Source organism: Mustela putorius, unplaced genomic scaffold (assembly GCF_011764305.1).
Source record: "Mustela putorius furo isolate JIRA1106 unplaced genomic scaffold, ASM1176430v1.1 tig00003859_pilon_pilon_pilon, whole genome shotgun sequence".
NCBI lineage: Eukaryota > Metazoa > Chordata > Mammalia > Carnivora > Mustelidae > Mustela > Mustela putorius.
This window is the reverse complement of record NW_025422011.1, coordinates 17,977,144-18,000,872: the sequence shown is the minus strand read 5'-3', so window position 1 is coordinate 18,000,872 and position 23,729 is coordinate 17,977,144. Positions and strand designations below refer to the sequence as shown.

The 23,729-nt window shown below is 36.8% G+C and overlaps 1 protein-coding gene across 3 annotated transcripts in view; it reads left to right on the top strand.

Moving 5' to 3' along the window:
• Nucleotides 1-23,729, top strand: part of ANO3 (anoctamin 3) — a 412,327-nt gene that overhangs the window by 384,082 nt on the left and 4,516 nt on the right. For all 3 annotated transcript variants that reach the window (XM_004755876.3, XM_004755877.3, XM_013057935.2), the window contains 8 exons: nt 1,390-1,501; nt 2,242-2,299; nt 8,160-8,257; nt 10,859-10,992; nt 11,857-12,009; nt 13,690-13,837; nt 20,535-20,615; nt 20,791-20,896. In XM_004755876.3, the coding sequence (XP_004755933.1) occupies nt 1,390-1,501; nt 2,242-2,299; nt 8,160-8,257; nt 10,859-10,992; nt 11,857-12,009; nt 13,690-13,837; nt 20,535-20,615; nt 20,791-20,896 (890 nt within the window). The remainder of the gene's footprint in view (nt 1-1,389; nt 1,502-2,241; nt 2,300-8,159; nt 8,258-10,858; nt 10,993-11,856; nt 12,010-13,689; nt 13,838-20,534; nt 20,616-20,790; nt 20,897-23,729) is intronic.

Sequence of the window (23,729 nt, the reverse complement as noted above, 5' to 3'; positions counted from 1 at the left end):
TAATCTGACCATAAATGAAAACAACTTTTTTGCTCCAAAGCAGAAATCACACAGGAACATTTGTGGATCATGATGCAATAAAATCAGAAATGGAGATCCAAAAACAAATTACACAACGGGGATTTTTTTTAAAATCCATATTCTCATTTCCAGATAAGTTTTATACTAAATTCACAAACTGTTTGGAATGAAAACAATAGTGAAAATACAGCCCACTAAAACCCTGAGGATATGTGGGTTCTCCTGGCTGCTCTCCTGAGTGCCCACCCAAGTCAGCCTTGGGGATGCCCACAGACCCCTGTCACTTCTGTCACATATTGTAGTTGGGCTTGGAATCCTCCAGGACCTGTTCCTATTCTATTACTGGATCATGCACCCATTTTGGGCAACCTTTTCCTTAAATCAGATCCAATCTGTTTTCTTCCTTGAATTCTTTAATTATATGAAAATATATATTAGCTGTGCATAGAGATCCTCTATCATCATTTGGATACTGGGCGGGAGCAGAGACTGCAGTCTACACTGCCATCTTAATTCAGTCCCTTGCATCATTTTGTTTTAAGAGTCATAGAAACAGGGACACCTGGGTGGCTCAGTGGGTGAAAGCCTCTGCCTTCAGCTCAGGTCATGATCTCAGGGTCCTGGGATGGAGCCCCGCCTCGGGCTCTCTGCTCAGCAGGGAGCCTGCTTCCTCCTCTCTCAGCCTGCTTCTCTGCCTACTTGTGATCTCTGTCTGTCAAATAAATACAATCTTTAAAAAAAAAAAAAATGGGAGGGTCATAGAAACATGAGATGTGAAAGTAGACAAGTTCTTGAAATCACCTCATCTAAACTCTTTGTTTCATAAATGTTAAAACTGCTAGCCAAAAAATGTAGAGAGATGTACTTGAGATTACCAGAAAATTAGGTATAAAGTTGAGATAGGAGCCCAGCTTCTATGACTAAGGTAGCCTTCTTTCCTCTTTACCATTCTACTTGAGTCTGTGCAAAATACCCATTCTTCAAAATACTCTGTGGACAATTCCGTTCCTTATTGAAGCATAGGCAGTTTGAGTGCAGGACTGATCCAATGTACATGGCTACTTCCAAATGACAACAGCAGACAGAATCCTGAAAATCTTTAGATATTATTAATAACAGGCATCCTATTTTTGTAGTTGTGGGGGAAGTGTGAAGATTGTATCATTGGATCCTTTTATCAACTATGTGTGCACAGCGTATACTCTCATTCACGTTTTGCAGATGCAGACCCTAGAATTCAGAGACACTGAGTGCCTCATGGAACCAGTAAATTGCTGAACCAGAAGTGAAATGTGGGGCTTCTGATTCTCTCTCCATATTTCTTGTTATTCACCTCCTTTATGTAAACACACCCTGTTTTCCTTTTAGAATATCCTCGAACAGAATCTGAATGGGAAAACAGCTTTGCTTTGAAGATGTTCCTCTTCCAGTTTGTTAATTTAAATAGTTCTATCTTCTATATTGCTTTCTTTCTGGGGAGGTAAGTCAACTTTATGGACATCATCTTTGTAGAGTGAAAAAGACTGCCAACAGTTCCATTGCCAATTTGTTAATAGAGGTGGTGAATCCTTGTCCCCGGCCTTGGAAAACTGCTACTCAGCCTTCCCATGACTTCTAAGTCCAGGGCTCTGAGGTGCCACTACCAATTAAAGTAGGCATACAGAAACAAAGTGTGTGTGCCGTACTTCGGTTGGATTATGATTATCTGATCATGAGTAATGATTTTATTAAATAGGAAATGATTTTTGTACAACCCTGGGATATAGTTCCTTAGTGTGGAAACTTCTCCTAACTATCACGTCAACATTTTTTCCTACGTTTCCTGCACAATGGAAGCATATTAAATAAACTATGCTTAATGCTCCAGCCAATGCCATGGAAACATACTAAAACTAGAACCATTTTAAACTAAACAACTCAGTACATTACATTAATATTCATTAGCTAGGTCAACAAAACATTAAAGATCTACAGGTGAAAGTGGAAAATTTCCTTCGGTTGTTTTGTCTGGACTTTATCACCCCCATTGGGGGTGAGAATTGAATTCATAAGCCACTTTTTCCTTCTAAGTCAGGTACTTTGATGTGTCAGCATGGTGAAAGTCTACAGTCTGGGGACAAGATGCACCAGTGAACATTTATGTCTACCAACCCATGCATTAGTAGATGTTCTTCAGTCAATCCCACATAAATGCTAATGAGTTAAAATGGCTTTTTACAGATTTGTAGGCCACCCAGGAAATTACAATAAACTCTTTAACCGGTGGAGACTGGAGGAAGTAAGTAACCTTGTAAGGGTGGATGTGGGCCTGGGTGTGGATATGGGCCAATGACCATGGGAGGGAAGTGAGGGGAAGGAAAGAGAGAGAAGGGGGGTATATGGAATTTCAGGCATGCTGAAGACACATTTTTTGTAGACAGTTCTTATGGGTTCAGAAAGGAAGGAACTACATCTTTCCAAAAAAAAAAAAAGTTGTGATCTTAAAGGTTAAACCTCGAAATCCTGACCTCAGCTCTTTAATTTTCTATCAAACCCATTTCCTCCATTCACAAAGCTCAGAAATTTAGATCCAAGGACTTCACATTTTGGAGGAATTATTATAATCTATTCCATGGGTTTTTAAACTTTTAAATATGTTAGGTTTCCTTTTAAGCTGGGAAACTTCATCAAAAGACATCTTATTTGAAACACCAATCTATAAATATGCAGATGTATATCTTCCAAATCCTATAGGTTTTTAAATTAATTTTTAAATATGTATGTCATGGGAACAAAAGGTCTAGTATTGCTAGAACACAGGGTTAAACAGATTGTATATTGTCACTGAGACGGACATACGGTACTCCAAAATGCAAGACCCTACCTTATAAAATGCAAGACCTTATAAAGGTCTTATAAAATAAAGACCTTATAAAATGCAAAATGCAAGACCCTTATAGACCCTACCTGTGGTCTAGAAGCCCACTTCCTCAGACTTTTGCCAACTGAAACATTTTAATTTTCACCAATATAACATCTAAAAGACACCTTCTTTTGATTTCAGATCCTTTCATTTTGAGTGAGATGAAGAGTGTTTTTCATATGTTTGTTGGATATTTTCTGTTTCTGTGTGTATGTGCTATCCTTGCTCATTTCAATTAAACTGTTTTTCTCGGTCCTAAAAATTATAAAAATTATAAAAAATTTTTCTGTCCTAAAACTTGTAAACTAGTAACATTAGGCTCTAACCTTACAAATTTGCTGCAGATAATATTTCTCATTTCCTTGTTTGTCTTAATTTTGTTTTGATAATTAAAAAAAAACTCTATAGCATTTTTCATTTAAAATATCACTACTATTAATGACTTCAGGCATTTATATCATGCCAAAAATGTGTTTTTCATTCCAGAAATTAAAAAAAAAAAACCCTCATGCTTGTACTTTTCACCAATTTAAAAAAAAAAAAATATTGACATCTTTGGTGCATTGGAAGTTCATTTTTGTGTAAAGAGTAATCAAGATTCTCCCCCCACCTCAGCTGGCAGTTACATATTTAACTAATAATACATTTTTTATCATTTGGCAAAATAAGATTTCAAGATCTATCGTTGATTGATTTATCATTGATTGATTATTTATCATTGATTCATCATTCTACATCTTGAAATCATATCTACTTCTGGACTCTGTTCAATCTCATTGGTCAGATTGTTTATTGCTCCTGTAGTTCAAAATCTTTTTGATTATTCTAATGTAAAATCCAATTTAATATGTGGTAATATTAGTAAGAGGTCATAATTTAGAAAGACGCTAAGAGAAGTTTCCCTGAGAAAAGAGGTAATTCCATTCTATCTAAAAATTGCCACCAAACCCAGGAGAGCCCTCGTTGATATTGTCTCCTTAGAGCCTTCTAGTTGATTGAAATACATGGAGAAAGCCTAAAACTTCTCAATAAGATGCTTTACATCATAGAAACCTGAGCTCACCTGCTAACCTTGCTGCTTATTAATTCTTTGCCCTTAAGTTAATCCCTCTGAATATCTGTTTCCTCATCTGTAAACTAGCAGTAGTAATACTTGGGTTGCAAGTTGTTTATAGATAGGAGATAATTTGTGTAACACAATTAGCACAACCCCTGGACTTTGGAAGGCACTGTATAGTTTGTAACTGATAGTTATCAATGCTCTGTCTCCACAACCACATAAGTATTCTCCTCTTAGACAAGAACAGAGGAGGGCCTTAAATAATTTTAGGCCTTCAGAAAGTCCCCAATCAAACTTGCAGTTTTCACTCATAGCCCACAAGTATGACTGTATTGTCTACAAGGCTTTCATGTACTTGGTTTGGGACCCAAAGCTTACCTTTTATTAGGAATGTTTGACTGGAATTAGCAAGGGTACTGTGGCGAACAGGTGGATGGATATGCCTATCGATGCCATTTTAGAAACTGCCGTCACCAATACTTTTGTTTAATTGGATATTTTTACTCTTAAGGGTAAGATTATTGGAAGTCATGTTTCTTCTTTGGAAGTTCCAGGGAAATTATTCCAGTACTGGTGTCAGGAAATATGTTTCATAACCATCCTAGACATTTTCCACAATATTTATGGCACACACAATGGCCACATTTTCCCAAAAGATTTTTTTTTTAAATCAGTGAAAAGAAACGTGGGTTTTTGATAGACCCTAGAAATTCTAGAATTGTAGACATAAATATGCATAATGGAAGATAAGAACTGATCGTCAGAATTCAATCATGCAGCAAGCATTTTTGACACATACTCCATTCTAGGCCTCTGCTGGGTAATATGGGGTATACAAATGAAAAAGTCCCTTTCCTTTCTTGATGATGTTGATACTCCCAAAGAGAAGAACATAACCATGTTATGTAATAAGTATTGTGTCTTGGAGTCTGACAGTCTGCATTCTAATTCTGCCCCACCCAAATCTTTATATCTCTAGGTCTTTTGTAAACTGTGATAAGAGTAACTATCTCAGTAGGACTGGTGAGTGGTGGATAGAATTGGGCTCATGCATGTAAAATCCCTGGCAAAGGGGCGCCTGGGTGGCTCAGTCAGTTAAGCATCTGCCTTCAGCTCAGGTCATGATCTCAGGATCCTGGGATTGAGCCCTGCATCAGGCTGCCTGCCCAGCAGGGAGCCTGTTTCTCTTTCTTCCTCTGCCATCCCCCAGCCCCTACCACCCACCCCCCCAGCGCCATGCTCTCTAGCTCTCTTTATCTCCGTCAAATAAATAAATAAAATCTTTAAAAAAAAAAAAAATCCCTGGCACAAATAATGATAGCCATTATAAAGAAAGCAAAATGAACCTTGATTTTATTTAAAACATTTTGAACTAGCTATACTGACTTTTCCTCATACTATACTGCATGTAATATCTCACATAAATATTTTATGTAAACCTGTATAAACATGTTAATAATGATTAATATTTAATGAGTACTTACTATACACCAGCACCTTTCAGCAATTTTTCCTAACTGCTCTACATATGTTAATGCAAAAATTCTACTATTATACTCATCTTGCGGATGAGGAAACAGAAATTTAGACAAGTTATATAATTTGCTACAATTATAGAAACATAAATTGATGAAGTCATCAGTTAGATTCAGCCAACCCAGCATCAGAGGCTGCACTTTGAACACTGTGCTTTCCAGTCACCATTGGGATAACATAGAGGCAAACTGAGAATATAAAGGAAATTGACTTTGATGAGAGAATGCTGAGTGGTTGCTGACTTGCACATGTAAATCGAATTTAGAGTAAACATAGCTCCTGTGAAAAGAACATCAGTGTCAGAATCTGATGGTCCTATCTGCCACTGGGCTTCATCATCTCCAAAATAGAGATACCAACACCCATCTTAGGAGATTCTCAGGAAGAGCCAATGAGAAAAATATGTGAAGGCACTCAGCTGTGGGTTGTCCACAGTCATATGATTTTGGGTGTGCAATAGGAATGGAAGCCTGGGTGTCCCACACACCCATCGATGCCCTTTTACTTATTCTAAGTATAGGCTCTCTTACCAAATGAATTTTAGAGTATCGAAGGACTGAATTTTGCTCAAGAGAACCATTATTTGAGGAGGGCAGATCCACAAAAACTATTGGATCCTTTTCTCTGCCCTATAAATCACCAAGCCATGAAGTCTCAATTTCAACAAAATTGTCTGTCGTCGGCCTCCCCACTTTGGCCTATGATTGTGGAGAATGAGCCAATCAGATGGTTCAATAATGGTCTTTTTTTTTTCTCTTTCTACACAATAATATGCTTTGCTAAACCATCCCTTCAAGGCAATATTGGGTAAATAGAATTCATCTTTAGCATTATGTACAAGAGCAGAGGATTGGGGTGCAGGAGACCAAGGCTTTCAATTCCATGTCAGCAGTCCACATTGTATGACCTTATACATGTTAATTGACATCTTTCAGTCTCTCTATAAAAATGAAGCATTTCATCTTGCAGCTGTGATGTATGCCTCTGTAGCTTAGTAATTACTCTGTCTCAGACATTCTATGGAACCCATTTATCATATATATGTGGCATAACTCAGGGGGTCCTAAATTCATCCTAGAAGGAAGAGGCATGCTTCAATGGGAGAACTGTGACTTCTCTACACAATAAAAATTACCACTGGCAAGCTTCTCTTTTACTCTCTGACTCAGTTTAGGGAGTTTTAAATTACTGGGCTGGAACCGGAAAACCAGGCTCTTCATGTCCTAATTATCTGTTCCCTTTGAAGTCCCACTGGTACCAATATGATAGAAATAGAAACTGAGGATCAAAGCTCTAGTGACTATTGTTCTTATGAGGAGGACATGAACCCATTTGTAAAGAGACAGACCCACGCTTTATCCTCTACAGTACAAAGTTTTCAAGCAAAACATGTCATTTGCAATTTTCATTGTAATCACATTTTTGTTTTGGGGGGGTTTCTAATTCTAACCATTTTTGGACATCTGAAAAAGCAGAGGAGCACAAGGAAGGCAAAATTGAGATCATACTGACGAGGCATTCTGTGGCATGTTTTTTTCACTTAAAAATACATTCTAGTATAGGTAGATATTCCCTCTCCAGGATATAGATCTTAACATGTGCCTACTATCTTTAGAATAGGCTAGATTTGATTCACTTCAGAAAATAATAGGGAAAGGGAAAAATGATTAACTTTACAGTAGAAATACCTGGCAAACAGTGTACCAAGCACTGATGAAGATTATGTCACTAGTGATGTCTGTGGCTATCATATAACTTCTGAAGGGATGTGGTGAAATTTACATCTGTGATCTCCCTCCATTCTCAAAACACATAGACACAGTCTAAACTCACGAAAACATCAGATAATGTTGGCTTCTCACCTTTGACAAATAACCTTGATAACATAAGGGGCAGTGGAGGGAATTGGCTGAAGTGTGTATGGGCATTCTCTGTACTTTCCTTGCAAATTTTCTACACATTTAAAATTATTCTGTTTCAAAAAGGTTATTGTAGGAGAACATATTATAAACAAACATTTTTCTGTCTCCTGGTTGTTAATAGATACACAGTATTCCTGAGCACTCATTAAATGGGACCATGCCTAATACACAGCTTGATAGATAGTAAGTGCTCATTAAAAGATAGATTTTTTATATGTAGAATATGAGAAACAACACAGAGGGCCATAGGTGAAAGGAGAGAAAACTGAATGGGAAGTAATAAAGAGGGAGACAAACTGTGACTCTGAACTCTAGGAAACAAACTGAGGGTGGCTAGAGGGGAGGTGGGTGGGGGCATGGGGTAACTGCGTGATGGGCATTAAGGAGGGCATGTGATATGATGAGCACTGGGTGTTATAGGCAACTGTTGAATTATTGAACACTGCATCTGAAACTGAGGATGTATTATATGTTGGCTAATTGAATTTAAATAATAAAAAGATTTGTTTTTATTGCTGTTATAATTCCAATCAATATTCCATTCTAATTACTGGAAACTTCCCTATCAGGTGTCCTTCAACATGTTATTTCTTTCTTGTTTTTATTTTCTTGATGCACTGAGATTGTGTAGCTAGCTTTAGAATTGGATGTATAGTGTGAAGGTGGGGACATGTAACCAACCGAGAAGAGCAAGACCATTGTTGTCACTGTGTTTCAGTGTCATCCCAGTGGCTGTTTGATAGACCTCTGCCTCCAGATGGGCGTTATCATGTTTTTGAAGCAAATATGGAACAACTTCATGGAACTGGGATATCCGTGAGCACTTGATTTTTAAACTTACCTTATATATAGTTCCAAAAAAAGAAGTAGTGGGAATAGTTCTTAAGAATTGGGGCCTATTAGACAGACAGGGGTGGATTCAGTTCCTGCTCTTCTGCTCACTAAATGAGCGACCATGTGTGAGTTAGTTGACCTTTCTGAGCCTCAGTCTTCACATCTCTAAGAGGATCAATGGCTATATGTGCCTTGAGCAAACACTTATGAGGATTAAACAAAAGAGTGGGTGTCGAGCACCTGGTACTCTGTTCAACACATTAAAGTGTTTGTTGCTATTCTTAAATCACTATTGACAGTATAGATTCTTGAGGAGAAGAATAACTTTCTGGGTTCTTCCGGCAATCAAAAGACCAAGGTTGTCATTGTTTAACAAAGACATTTATGCTTCCCCTCTTAAAAAAGAATAAAACAAAGATAAATTTCTGGATAAAGGAGGTCTTGTACTCTTTATTACATGAAAAAAAAAAGTCATTAGAACAGGATTGATTTCACAAAACAGTAGCATTCTGTTTTGTCCCTTTTGATGGGATTTAATGATCTCTGGAATGCTGACATGAAGAGTGTTGAATGCCTACTTCTAACATCTAATAACATAGATTACTCTTCCAAATACACTGAAATACAGTTTGTGTAAAACAATGTCTGATGGAAGCTTTGAGGCCTAACCAAGGTTAAAAGCAAGACTATTTTGAGGAGTTTCTAAGTGAAGATATAAATAGCTTAGGCTTAGTCATCTCATTATGCCGTGATTCTTTCTCCTTGCTGGCCAACAAATGGTCTCAGGACATTCCAGAGCAGAGACCTTAGGGCTGGAGAAGTGATATTTACCCTGAAATCTGCCATAAACTATTGTGGTAAGTTACAGGCAGTCTTAGAGCTTGGACTATGAAATCACAGAGACCTGGTTCACATTCCTTCTCTGCCTCTTGCCAAATGAAGATGCTTGTAATTTCCTTGACCTATCTGTGAGATTATTTTTCTTATTTATAAAATAAAGGAGGAGATTACAAGAAATGCCCAGTGATCTTTAAACCTCATCAATAAATGACAAAACACTTTTTTAAAGAGATTTTTATACAGTATCCAAAACAGAAAAAAATAAATATCTCTTGTAAATGAAGAGAGCATAGGGATTAGGGAGCCCAGTTCATTGTTTGTATCCCTTCCTATCCCTGGCTTATCTGTTTGAGACACAGGATTTGGAAACATCACTTGAAAATAGCTGAGGAGGTTAGGTAGGAAGTGCCCACCACAGGATCTGACGTGCTGTGAATGAAATAGCTTCATAAGCACCATCAAGATGGGGTAGTCGTCATTATACTATTGAGAATGATTCTTGTTGTTGCAGTTGCCTATGTGCCTCTGTACATAGCATGCACCTTGGATAACACATTTTCAGCATGACCTTGCCCATGTGGTCAGCCTGGATTGTGTATATCAGATCCCTAACGTACCATGGTAAGGGACATCCTGTTGGTGTTTTTCTGAATCCAACAGGGATGGACCAGTCAATAAAGCAATAATTTTGAAACATTTATAACTCAGTTCTCTTTTTTAAAGTAAAATCTTAAGCAGGCTGAAGTAAATAAAATTAAACCAAGCAGGCCTGCCTCAATCTCAGCACCCAGCCCCTTTTGCATCTCCATGAGACCCCAGAAGCAACCTCCATGGGACCTACGTGAGGAACTGACTACTTGACATTTTGGTCTCTGGTTGGTCTTCCAATACCCACTGAGTTCTAGGTCCATGATTAATTAATATTGAGAGTTGGGATTCATTTTGGAATTCACTTCATTCTGGAGGTAATGTTCATCTAACTCTTAAAATAAATAATTGCCCAGAAGTCCCCACGATGGGATATTTCAAGGTCACATAATTTCAAGACTGCCCCTAAGCTAGGGAAATAGTGTTGTTAATTCCATTCCAAGTCTTTTAAATGGACCCAGGCACAGATCCATTGCCATAAATTATTGTTCACTATAGTAGCAAAATGTAATTGTTAATACTCAAAGCCTTCATCTTCATGAACCACAGAGGTAAATAGACTTAGTAAAAGTCACACAGCTAGTGCATTGTAGGGTGGAGACTAGAACCTATATCTCTTGAAACCTAATCTAGGGCTCAGTTATTTGGTATGGAACATGATTTTACTCATGTTCAGAGAGCACAATCCAGAAGATTTGGGGTTATGAGTAATGAAGGGCTCAGATGTAATCATAACAGGCAACATAGAAGTTTAAGTGCATATAGAGGTTGAGGGGGTAGAGGGAAGGAATCCTACAAATGGGTGTTTGTCTATTAAGTATCAGGAAGCACGTAAGTATGGGGGGAATTAATTCCCAGATACAAAGGTAGATGTGTGCAAGGTCGAAGAAGGTTGAAGCCTATTCCTGCCTCCTAAACTTGGAAGTTGAGACCATGTAAATACCCCCCGTTCCCAGAAATGCCTAGTGTACTCCCAAGGTAGTGCTTATCTCTCTTTCCTTATTACACTATAAATTGCTCACCATATGCTTTTTTTTTTTTTTTCACCATATGCTTTTAAGAGTTCAAAAGCCTCTTGTCTTCTCTGTGATGTAGGTTGATCCAGAACTGGTGGTCACGACATAAAATCAAGCGGGGAATACAAGATGCATCGATTCCTCAGTGGGAAAATGATTGGAACCTGCAGCCCATGAATATTCATGGGCTGATGGATGAGTATTTAGAAATGGGTAAGGAGAGAAACTTCTGCGCAGCTATTTGGCCTTTTTAGTACAGTTTTGTTTTTTTCCTTCACACAGGCTTTGGTTCAAGAGAGAAAACCATCTCTCTCCTTTCTAACCCCAAGCATTCTAAAATACCTCTGTACCTTTTTCTCAACATAACTAGAGAAGATATTAAAACAATGTCCTTGAAAGGCTCACAAATTCTGTCCTTTGTCAACTGTCCCATTTGACCAGAATGGAGGGTATTCTCATAGTAGAACATCTACCTTTAGTGCAGATCTTTTTAAAGGAACAAAATAAATCAGAACCCATTCCTATATCAAAAATACACCACCCTGCTCACATAAAGTGATGATTATTTCTTGCAATAAACCTTTGCACAGACATGGTGTGAGTTTAGCTTCTTTGAGAAGCCCGATTCTCACTCCAACTGTTAAAATCTTTGTGTGTTGTCTTCACATTTGCTCTTTCTCTGGCCTTTAAAGTCGTCTCCTCCATAAAGAGAAAGGACAAGATTAGGTGTCCTGTGTCCCATAGAGGTTTTCTTCAAGGCCACCTCTTTGACTTTTTTATTCGCTCTTCCTTCGAGCCGCCTGGTAGAGTGATGGAAAGCATGGAAACTTTTAATCCTTTGAGATCAAAGTTTAAATGCAGGTTTTCACATTGTTTGCTATGCACACTTTGGCAAGCTGACTTCACACATATGAGCTATAATTATCTGAACAGCAAAATATGATGAGCATATCTACCTTGTAGGGATATTGAAAGGACTAAAGATGATTTATGGGAAGCCCCTCAGAGGGCACCAAGAAAGCATTCAAGAAACGATACGGTTTATGTTACAAATTTTACAACACTCTCCCTTTACAGTTTTGCAGTTTGGTTTTACCACCATCTTTGTTGCGGCTTTTCCTCTGGCCCCTCTTTTGGCGTTGTTGAACAATATCATTGAGATCAGGCTGGACGCATACAAATTTGTTACCCAGTGGCGGAGGCCTCTGCCGGCTCGAGCAACTGACATAGGTAAGAGGCAGAAATCACATGGCTTTTGCATTGCTGAGGCCAAGAGCCTTGATCTCAGCCCTGTATGGGTTTCCATTCTTGGGACTCCCTTCCAACTATAACAAAACAGAGCAGTTTTGATTAACAAAATCATGGAAGGAACACTAACTTAGTTGAGAGTATTTTACATTAAACATGCTATTTCATTAACTTATCACTAAAAACGATCTCATATATGTTTTTCCATGTTAATAAACATAGCTCTGCCTCCTTCTTTATAGTTCCTCCACAAATTTCCATGGCACATTTTATGACATTTCTAAAAAAAAATCATTCCCTTAACTAGAGATGCTTACATAGCCCCAGTTTTTTTCTATAAGAAGCAACACTGAGGTGAACATACATCTTCTTACATACTTAGATTATTTCCTCAAGATTAGGTCATTTACTTAGCTTTCCCGCTGTAAGCAGGAATAAGCATACATAAATCTAGCAATAGACAAATATAGGTATAAATATAGACACAGACTTCGATATTATATGTATTATGTATCACATATCCAGAAATGTGTGTGTACAGGTATAGATCCCAAAAAGAAGGCCTGCTAGATTAAAATGTACTGATATTTTAATTTTAAAAGATATCAGATTAATCACCACAAATATTCTAACAAGTCATACATCAAACAACCATGTTGGTTTCTGTTCACTGGTTTCCACAATCCCTAAGCAGCAGTGGATGGTCTAAGACTTTCAAATCTTCTATAGTCTGGTAGATTTTTTTTAATAATCTTATTTTTTGGAGGACCTTTTTCCAAATACTAGTAACTGAAAAAATTTTAATATATTTATCAATTATTTGCATTTTCGTAGCAAATTACTCATTTGTATTCTTTGCCCATTTTTCTCTTGCCTTCTTAAAATTTAGGACATTTTGTACATTTTATATCATAACACTTTGTCCATTTTTTGTGAAGCAAATATTTTCTCCCTGGTGATTGCTTTCTTTTCACCAAATATTGTTACTTTTATAAAAATAAGTGTTAAATTTTGATGAATTCGAATATTTTTATGAATTCTGATTTGTTTCATGACATTTTATATCTTATGTCTTCTGTATTTTTATTTTGTTCATTACGACTCAATATAATGAAACATAGTAAAGATTTTGAAAGACGAAGAAAGGGGTTGGCAGAGAGGAAGTTGCCATGCTATCCCTTCAGCTTTTTAGCACTTGTGAATATCTCTTTCCAGGACTTTTTTTTTTTTAAATATCCGTATATTTAAAGCTAAGTTTAATCCTATTTGAAACATCAGTTTTGACTAGAACCAATAGTATGTAGATACTGTATATAATTTCAAAAGCTTTTTTGTACATATGTATACCAAATTGGAAAAGTCTGCTAGTGATCTTCAGATCTTGACACTTTTTTATATTTTTACTTTAAAAGGTCCTTGAAACAATTCCTGATGATATTTTCATTTTCAGATCTCTCTAGATGGGGTCAACTTTCCCTCAGTGGAAAAGTATTCAGTAAATGTTGGATCTGTAGTGAGATATTATACTAAGAAAGTAAATAATGGACAAAGCCATGGCCCCAGTAGAAGTAAAAACACTCTTTCCAAAGAAGAGTCATGAAAGGGTTTTCATTTTTTTTTTTTTTCCATTTCATTCCCTATCTCTACTCTTTTTCCCCCTAGGAATCTGGTATGGCATTCTCGAAGGAATTGGTATACTGGCCGTGATCACCAATGCATTTGTAATCGCTATTACATCTGATTACATCCCACGTTTTGTCTATGAATACAAATACGGCCCCTGTGCAAGTCGTTTTGAGTATGGTGAAAAGTAAGGTTGAAATTCATACTTTTTTCTGATATGTTTTATGTTTGTGATTGAAATGGGAACTCATTGGGAAGTTCTGTTCTGTAACCATTAAGGGCAGTGTTTTTGATCATTGTACTTACAATATGCTTATTGAATGAAATCAAGCGGGATAAAAAGGGTGACAGTGTTTTCTTATGCAAATAACTTTAAAGTGTCTCTCTGTTATACGTGTAAATGCATCACTGGTATCCAAATGTTAAAAACATTATAATGTATTTAGAAGTAAAATTCAGAACTGGAACAGATGTTAGAAATTGTCCAATGCAATCTTCTGACTATATAGTTGGGACCACACTGGTTAATCAAATTGCTTCAGGGAATAAAGCTAGTTTGCAAGGAAATACAAAATATGAAGGAAATGTCAGCTACATGACAGGAGAGTTTTCTTTCTTTTTGTTAAAAATTTTACTTATTTGAGAGAGAGAGAGATAGTGACAGAGAGCACAAGCCAGGAGGCAGAGGGAGCAGACTCCCCATTGAGCAGGGAGCCCGATGTGAGACTTGATCCCAGGACCCTGAGATCATGACCTGAGCTGAAGGCAGACCCTTAATGGACTGAGCCACCCAGGAGCCCCTTTCTTCAAAAGGGATTTTTAACTAGGGATTTTAAGGTGCAGAAATGCTGCCCTGGACTTTTGTCTTTTGTTAATAAAATTTGAGTCCATACTTTAGAACAGCATTTTGTTTTATTTTCAAATTATTTATTTTATTTTATTTTATCGTCAGTGTTCCAAAATTCATTGTTTATGCACCACACCCAGTGCTCCATGCAATGCGTGCCCTCCTTAATTCCCACCACCAGGCCCACCCAACCCTCTTCCCTCCAAAACCCTCAGTAGAACAGCATTTCTTGACCTCTGTGCTATGGACGTTTTAGATGAGATCATTCTATTCTGGGGGAAAGGTAGGGGCTATTCTATGCATTGTAGGATATTCAGTAGCATCCTTGGCCTCCTACCCAGTAGATACAACTAGCAACCTCCCTATTCCCCAGATTGTGACAACCTAAAATTGTCCTCAGACATTGCAAAATATCGCCTGGGGGACAAAATCACCCAGTTTACAAGCACTGTTTAAGGGGAAATGGATTTTTCACATCTTTCCTTCTTCAAAGCAAATATTAAGAAAGAGTGCAAGAGAGCACTAGACTTGGGGAACAGAAATCAGAGTTTCAGCTGGAGATTAGCCTTAGGTGTGGAAGGAGTGATGGGAGAAGCCACTTGCCCTCCTGCCTCAGGAGCAGCTTTGGGCATGCGTCTTATTTAGATGCAATGCATGTGCCGCAAGAGTCTGAGCTGTGGCTTAAGATGAAATCAATCCTTTGCTCCACTGATGAACTGATGTTTTTCTCAGAACACTAAAATAAATGCCTTTCTGATCATAAATATCTGCTTTTCAAAGAGAAGTAATAAGGGCATAAAATACATTTTGGAGTCTTGTCAAGAGAATTTAACTTAAAATGAAACACCCTAGGTTCAAATTTTATCTTTGCCTTTTACTAAAAGACACATCATCAGTCTGGACCTGTAATAAAGAAATGGTGTCTAGGGACGCCTGGGTGGCTCAGTCAGATAAGCATCTGCCTTTGGCTGAAGTCATGATCTTGGAGTCCTGGAATTAAGTCTCACGCCAGGCTCCTTGCTTATCAGGGAGCCTGCTTCTCCCTTTGCTTGCTGCTCCCCCTGGTTGTGCTTTCTCTCTCACTCTCTCTCTCTCACTCTCTCTGATAAATTAATTAATTAATTAACTAACTTTTTAAAAAGAAATGGTGTCTAAAAGTAACATTTTATAAACTATAAAAGACCATATAAGTCAATTGGTTTTAGTACTAACAGTGAAAAACCAAAAAAGGTCCCTTTTTTCTTAATTCAAAATAGTCTAGAAGCAGATTTCAAGGGTTTATAATATGTAGGCAGGTTTGGGCAGCCCTCTTCCTTAGAAGCATTATTTGCTACTGTCTTTGCTTCCACCTAGTGGCAGGTGGAAATGATACTGGTCGGTTATCTCTGTTTACTTTTCAAGTCCTGCCTTTAATGGAGATAGCACCCGTGCCTTCTCCATACCCAGTGACCAGATGTAGAATGACTTCAAGAAGATATGTGGAGGGCTTGGAGGAGGTTGGAACCACACATTCATAGGGCCCTGTTATTTAAATTTAAATTTAAATAATTTAAATAATTTAAAATTAAATTTAAATCCTGTTATTTAATTTTTTCCCGTTATCCTTAGCAGCTAAACTGGAGTAGATTCATTCAGATCATAAATTTCCCAAACAAAATAGCAAAAGGACAAAATGGCAGTGAAGAGGAGGGTATTGGCAGGAGAGCAATTGGGATGATAAATCATGGGTTCTGAGGTGGATGGGGAGGGGAGTGAAACCAGTGTGGTGCTGCACTTTAGACTTCAGGGGTTAGAATGAGATAGATGCACATTTGGATCCAGGTTTTAACAGCTGTTTATCCTGGGGAGTGATTCTCAGCATAGGAAAGGTCTCTTTCAGATTATTTTCTTAATAATACTAAGATATTATTTGTTTGTTTTGCCAAATAGACATTTGTACAGATGGTTAAAAAAAAAAAAGTGATAGTGGTTAAAATGATCCCGTGGCTTCATGTAACTGAAGGCAGTGGTACCAAAAAGTACTAACAATGGTTGTGTTCCTCACCATTGTAGAACGACCATTTAAAAAGTGCCAGTAATAAAATTCAGGATGCCCTTGATGAAGCAATAACGATTGTTAATTTTATCAGATCTCCACCCTTGAATAAATATCTTTTCAGTATTCCATTTGATAAAATGCAAAGTGTGACAAAGGTCTTCTGCTACATGTTTAAGTATGGGGATGGTCATCTCAGAGAAAAACACTTGCATGATTGTTGGATTTGCAAACTAAACAAAATTTTTTAACATGAAATAATGATCTCCATATATACTATTATTATTCAGACTTGGGTATTTAGGAGGCACTCTTCTAAAAATGGACAAAACTAGCTTGTCATTTTAGGGGAAATAATTGACAGTATTTGTTGCCATTAAGAAAGTTCAAGTTTTAAAGTAAAAATCAGAATTTTGGATAATTTAATCTACCACTGAACTTGAAAGATTCCCAGTACTTACAGATTTTTTTCCTGATAAAAATCAGTGGTGATTTTCATAGTCCATTATGATTTTCATAGTTCATTGTAGAAATATAACAACATTTGGAAGATCTGCATAATTTAGGAAACTATTTCCCAAGTGACCCATATTTAATGTCACAATATCATGCATGGATAAAATATGAATTTGAAATACAAGATAGACCTGTGGATTTTAATGTAAAATCCATATGAAACGTTTATTAATACTTTAAGGCTCCACATTGCAATTAAACTTTAAGAAATGACCACGGGTAGAACTTTGATGTAATGTCAATGAAAAATATCAATAATCAGCAAGACAGGAAACAACGTGTGTTGGAGAAGATGTGGAGAAAGAGGACCCTCTGACACTGTTGGTGGGAATGCAAGTTGGTGCAGCCACTTTGGAGAACAGTGTGGAGATTCCCTATGAAATTAAAAATAGAGCTTCCCTAGAACCCTGCAATTGCAGGTAAATTGGTATTTACCCCAAAGATACAGATGTAGTAAAAAGAAGGGCCATCTGTACCCCAATGTTTATAGCAGCAATGGCCACGGTCACCAAACTGTGGAGAGAACCAAGATGCCTTCAACGGATGAATGGATAAGGAAGATGTGGTCCATATACACTATGGAGTATTATGCCTCCATCAGAAAGGATGAATACCCAACTTTTTTTTATCAACATGGATGGGACTGGAAGAGAGTATGCTAAGTGAAATAAGTCAAGCAGAGAGAGTCAATTATCATATGGTTTCCCATATTTGTGGAGCATAACATGGAGGACATAGGGAGATGGAGAGGAGAAGGGAGTTGAGAGAAACTGGAAGGGGAGATGAACCATGAGAGACTATGGACTATGGACTCTGAAAAACAATCTGAGAGTTTTGAAGGGGCAGGGGGTAGGAGTTTGGGGGAGCCAGGTAGTGGGTATTATGGAGGCACGAATTGCATGGAGCACTGGGCGTGGTGCATAAACAATGAATTCTGTTATGCTGAAAAGAAATTTTTTTAAAAAGTTTTTTTAAATCAATAATTACTTGAAATGCTATTAAAATACCTTTTTTAAAGTACTTATCTATGTAATTATCTACTTATTCTTCAATCAAAACAACATACTGCAACCAGATTTAATGCAGAAATAAATATGAGAATCTAGCTATCTTCTATTAAGGAAGACATCAAAGGATGTCATTCTCCTCTCTTCATCTTTTGGAACATACAAACTATTTTTCTTTAAAAATGTGCTATTTATCTATTACAAAGCTGTCATCATCAAGACAGCATGGTACTGGCACAAAAACAGACACATAGATCAATGGAACAGAATTGAGAGCCCAGAAATAGACCCTCAACTCTATGGTCAACTAATCTTCGACAAAGCAGGAAAGAATGTCCAATGGAAAAAAGACAGCCTCTTCAATAAATGGTGCTGGGAAAACTGGACAGCCACATGCAGAAAAATGAAATTAGACCATTTCCTTACACCACACACAAAAATAGACTCAAAATGGATGAAGGACCTCAATGTGTGAAAGGAATCCATCAAAATCCTTGAGGAGAACACGGGCAGCAACCTCTTCGACCTCTGCCGCAGCAACATCTTCCTAGGAACAACGCCAAAGGCAAGGGAAGCAAGGGAAAAAATGAACTATTGGGGTTTCATCAAGATCAAAAGCTTTTGCACAGCAAAGGAAACAGTTAACAAAATCAAAAGACAACTGACAGAATGGGAGAAGATATTTGCAAATGACATATCAGATAAAGGACTAGTGTCCAGAATCTATAAAGAACTTAGCAAACTCAACACCCAAAGAACAAATAATCCAATCAAGAAATGGGCAGAGGACATGAACAGACATTTCTGCAAAGAAGACATCCAGATGGCCAACAGACACATGAAAAAGTGCTCCATATTACTCGGCATCAGGGAAATACAAATCAAAACCACAATGAGATATCACCTCACACCAATCAGAATGGCTAAAATCAACAAGTCAAGAAATGACAGATGCTGGCGAGGATGCGGAGAAAGGGGAACCCTCCTACACTGTTGGTGGGAATGCAAGCTGGTGCAGCCACTTTGGAAAACAGCATGGAGGTTCATCAAAATGTTGAAAATAGAACTGCCCTATGACCCAGCAATTGCACTATTGGGTATTTACCCTAAAGATACAAACATAGTGATCCGAAGGGGCACATGCACCCAAATGTTTATAGCGGCAATGTCCACAATAGCCAAACTATGGAAAGAACCTAGATGTCCATCAACAGATGAATGGATCAAGAAGATGTGGTATATATACACAATGGAATACTATGCAGCCATCAAAAGAAATGAAATCTTGCCATTTGCAACAACATGGATGGAACTAGAGCGTATCATGCTTAGCGAAATAAGTCAAGCAGAGAAAGACAACTATCATATGATCTCCCTGATATGAGGAAGTGGTGATGCAACATGGGGGCTTAAGTGGGTAGGAGAAGAATAAATGAAACAAGATGAGATTGGGAGGGAGACAAACCATAAGTGACTCTTAATCTTACAAAACAAACTGAGGGTTGCTGGGGGGAGGGGGTTTGGGAGAAGGGGGTGGGATTATGGACATTGGGGAGGGTATGTGCTTTGGTGAGTGCTGTGAAGTGTGTAAACCTGGTGATTCACAGACCTGTACCCCTGGGGATAAAAATATATGTTTATAAAAAATAAAAAATTAAATTAAAAATGTGCTATTTATATCAACTTTTAATGTATGTGATAAATTATTTTAAATGAATTAATAGATAAATATTTTCTAAATTTCTATTTTAATTTCTAATGTGCTAAATACCAATACATATAGCCCTCTGTAAAAAGTTCCTTGAGATTCTCAGTAATTTTTAAAAATGTAAAGATTAGTCAAGATCAAAAATTTTGAGAAATACAGTCTTAGGAGGAAGTTATTTAGTCTCTGTAAAATTTAGTTCTTTAATCTATATGATGAAGATAATAATATATATGTTCTAAGGTTATGGTAAAAGTTGATTCTGACCACAATTTAATACTTCACCACCAGGACAGGGATTTCAATCTGTTTTGTTCCTTGTCAAATACCAACTGTCTAGGAATTTTCTAACAAATTATAGGTTCTCAATAAATATGTATTGAATAAGTTAATAAATCACAAAGACACATGTTGATCAATTGGATGCTTAATTACAATTAGCCAGATAGGGTGATATGCATATATATTTATAAAACTTATATTTTTAGGGTCTTAACACATGGGAAATAATTAACACAATGCCAAGTACATAGTAAACACTTAATAAAGGGAGGTAAATGAAGTGTGGGGAAACGGCAGACAAGATTCTGTCTCATTGAGATAAAATTATAGATTAATGGAAGTGAGGAGATAAAATCAGAGAGCTGAGTCGTTAGGAATTTATAATTAAAATGGAAGGAATAACAGCACTTACCAAATCCTGTCATGTGTAATGAAGAAATTGAACTAGAAACTTATGACTCTGAATTACATGATGCTTTTCTTTTCTCCCAGTTGTTTAAAGGGATATGTCAACAATAGCCTATCCTTCTTTGACCTGAGCGAGCTTGGTATGGGAAAATCTGGTTATTGCAGGTACTTCATTATAAATTATAGCTATCTTTTCTTCTTGCTTTCATCTCCCATCTCCTCTCTCTACAGGCTGATGAGCCCATTTCAACTGACACTTTGGGGTTTTGGCAAATTAAAAACATGTGGGGCCTTCGCACTTTAATCTCTATGCCTCAAATCTTTGTCTTGTGGATTTTAGGTACCGAGACTACAGAGGTCCCCCTTGGAGTTCCAAACCCTATGAGTTCACCTTACAATACTGGCATATCCTTGCTGCTCGATTGGCCTTCATTATCGTGTTTGAGGTTAGTCACAGGCTGATAAAATCACTATGGGTAAACGGTTTTCTGACTGAGACATTAGTTGACTCTTCAATATAGTAGTTCCTCACTGAGTTCCAAAAAAAGGACTTGTTGATATACAGTACAAGGTTTAGGTATGGTGAACCTGCTATACAACATACAAAAAAGAAAGAGCTGAAAAATATAAGAAAGTAGATCATGGGTATTAATACCAGAAAATGAGGATAAAAGAAGCTATTAACATTTGAACTGAAAACTTTGAACCTCCGAGTAACCACATTAAAGGAAAGGATGGTTTTCATCATTTGATGAGAGAATCTCTACTTACTCATCAAGGTGGAGAAACTTATTTGCTAATCAACTTAATTATAGCTGACCACATGTGTATTTGTATAAGGAACAGTGCATAATTGAATAAACAATGCCCAAGAGCACTTCCATAAAATACACATAAATTTTGATTATCAGAGTCATTAATATTAGACTAGTCCTGTGAAGAAATCTTGAAGCAGCTACAGTATTATTGGCTTCCTTAGCATATAAGAAGCTTAATACAGTGAAGCATTTAGTGCTGGGATATATTGGATATTCTTTAAGGTACCGCCAAACTCTGTGAAAAAGCACTTTGAATGTATCTGTTTCTTAGGGAGAGAGAAAAAGTAGCCATACCGGCAAATATACCTCTCTACTGATCTCCAAAAAATATGTCAAATTTTGTCGTGAAACATCCTTCATCTGTAATACAAAATGCTTAGCTCTAAGGTTTAATCCAGGATGAAATTCTATTAACTAATGACTCTATGAGCCTATAAAAAAGTCTCCTGATAAAGTGTGACTTTTCATTTTATTACAGGTAGCAAAAAGGTTAAGGCATATTTCTAATGCAGTGATTCTGGAAAGTCTTTTTTTACTGTGTTTTTAATGTACACTTCATCTTCTATTAGAACTCAGGTGAACAGACTTCGTCAAATGTCTCGATTCACAACAAACTTTCATTGTAGATACATATGATTCCCTTTTTATCTTTTCTTCATTATTTCTCATTACTAATTCCATTACCCACCTACTCCAAAAGCACCGACTCTCTTTCTTTCAGAAGTTTTTCCACATGTTTATTTGGGGAAAAAAAAATACACACACACACACACATACACACACATAAAATATTGTTTTAAATGTTCTTTTTTCAAAATTACTTCAATGATATTATGTGATAACTCATTTTTATCTCTTACCCACTTTACTTTTTTTAGATATAGAAAGAGATCTACCCATGAAGTCTACCACATTTAGATAATTTCTTCTGTCTACTTAGTATGATAGTTCATTGAATTTAAGTGCCGTAGTCCCCTTGGGTGGATATTTAGGCCTACAATAATTCTTTCCACCTGTATAAATCTCTTATTAGAAATCTTGGACATGTAACCTTCTGAACCATATTTAAGGGTTTCTCAGGAGTATTTTACTCAGGTTTGGAATTATTTATATGCATACTTGATTTCACATAAAACTGACAGGTCCCTCCAAAATTCCCTTAGATTTTCACCAGATTTTCAAATTGTCTGAATTTCTAGTATTTTGCAGATGGATAGGAGTAAGGTAATATTTTGGAGTTGTTTTGTTTTGTTTTGTTTTAATCAATTTATTCATGACATTGACTATTATATTACTAAAAAGTCATTTTGGTTTTTTTTGTGTGTGTGTGAATTTCTAACTTTGATCTATTTTGGCTGAGTTTCCAGTTTATTTGTTACCAAATCTCAAGATTTTCTTATGTGTGTGCCAGTTATAAATCAGTCTTTACCAGTTATAAACACTCCAGATATCTCTTTCTTGTCCATAACCTATTAATTTTATCAATTAACAAATAGTGTCTGATTTTGATGTCATCAAGCCCATCATCGTTTTCCTATTAAGGTATTGGCTTTTTTGGTCTAGCTTCTTTAGGAAATTTTCTTATCTCCAGGTAAAAAGAATATTCTACCATATTTTTTACTATTAATTTTATAGTCTTATCTACCACACATCTTTTAAGATATCAGGACTTTTCATAGAGTCTGAAGGAAAGACTTATTTTTCTTATTCTTTATATAATGAAATAACTTTTTGTACTGCTATTTACTAATATGTTATTTATCCACTGTTTTGTAAATCCACCTCTGTAATATTCCAAATCCCTACAGTAAGCATGTGCCTGGCCTCGGTGTTCTGATTTCATTACTTCATTTGTCTATTCCTGTTCACTGTCACACTATTTAAATGCCGTGGTTTGGGAATATATCTTCATATCTGATAAAGCCATCTATTTCCCACCCCTGCCAAGCCTGCTCTTATTTTTAAAAATTGCCTTGAGTATTTAGAGTTATTAATCATTCATAAACATTGCAGAAGCCATCAGACTCCCCCAAATATCATGCAAGGATTATGATTAGAATTACTTGCGTTGGGGGAAATTGGAGGGGGAGACAAACCATGGGGGACTGTGGACTCTGAGAAACAGGCTGAGGGTTTTGGAAGGGAGGAGATGGGGGGATGGGTGAGCCTAGTGGTGGGTATTAAGGAGGGCACGTACTGCATGGAGCACTGGGTGTGGTGCATAAACAATGAATCTTGGATCACTGAAAAAAAATTAAGTTAAATTTAAAAAAAGAATTACATTTGTAGAAAGCACTTGTTGACTTATTTACATACTCTGTGCTGATTCATTAATAAATATGAAATTTATTCAAATCGTTCTTATATCCTATAATAGAGTTTTTAAATATTCTTTTGCTTGTTCATTCCTTCTTATATCCAAAAATTTTGTAGATATTTTTATTGCTGTTATAAATACTAT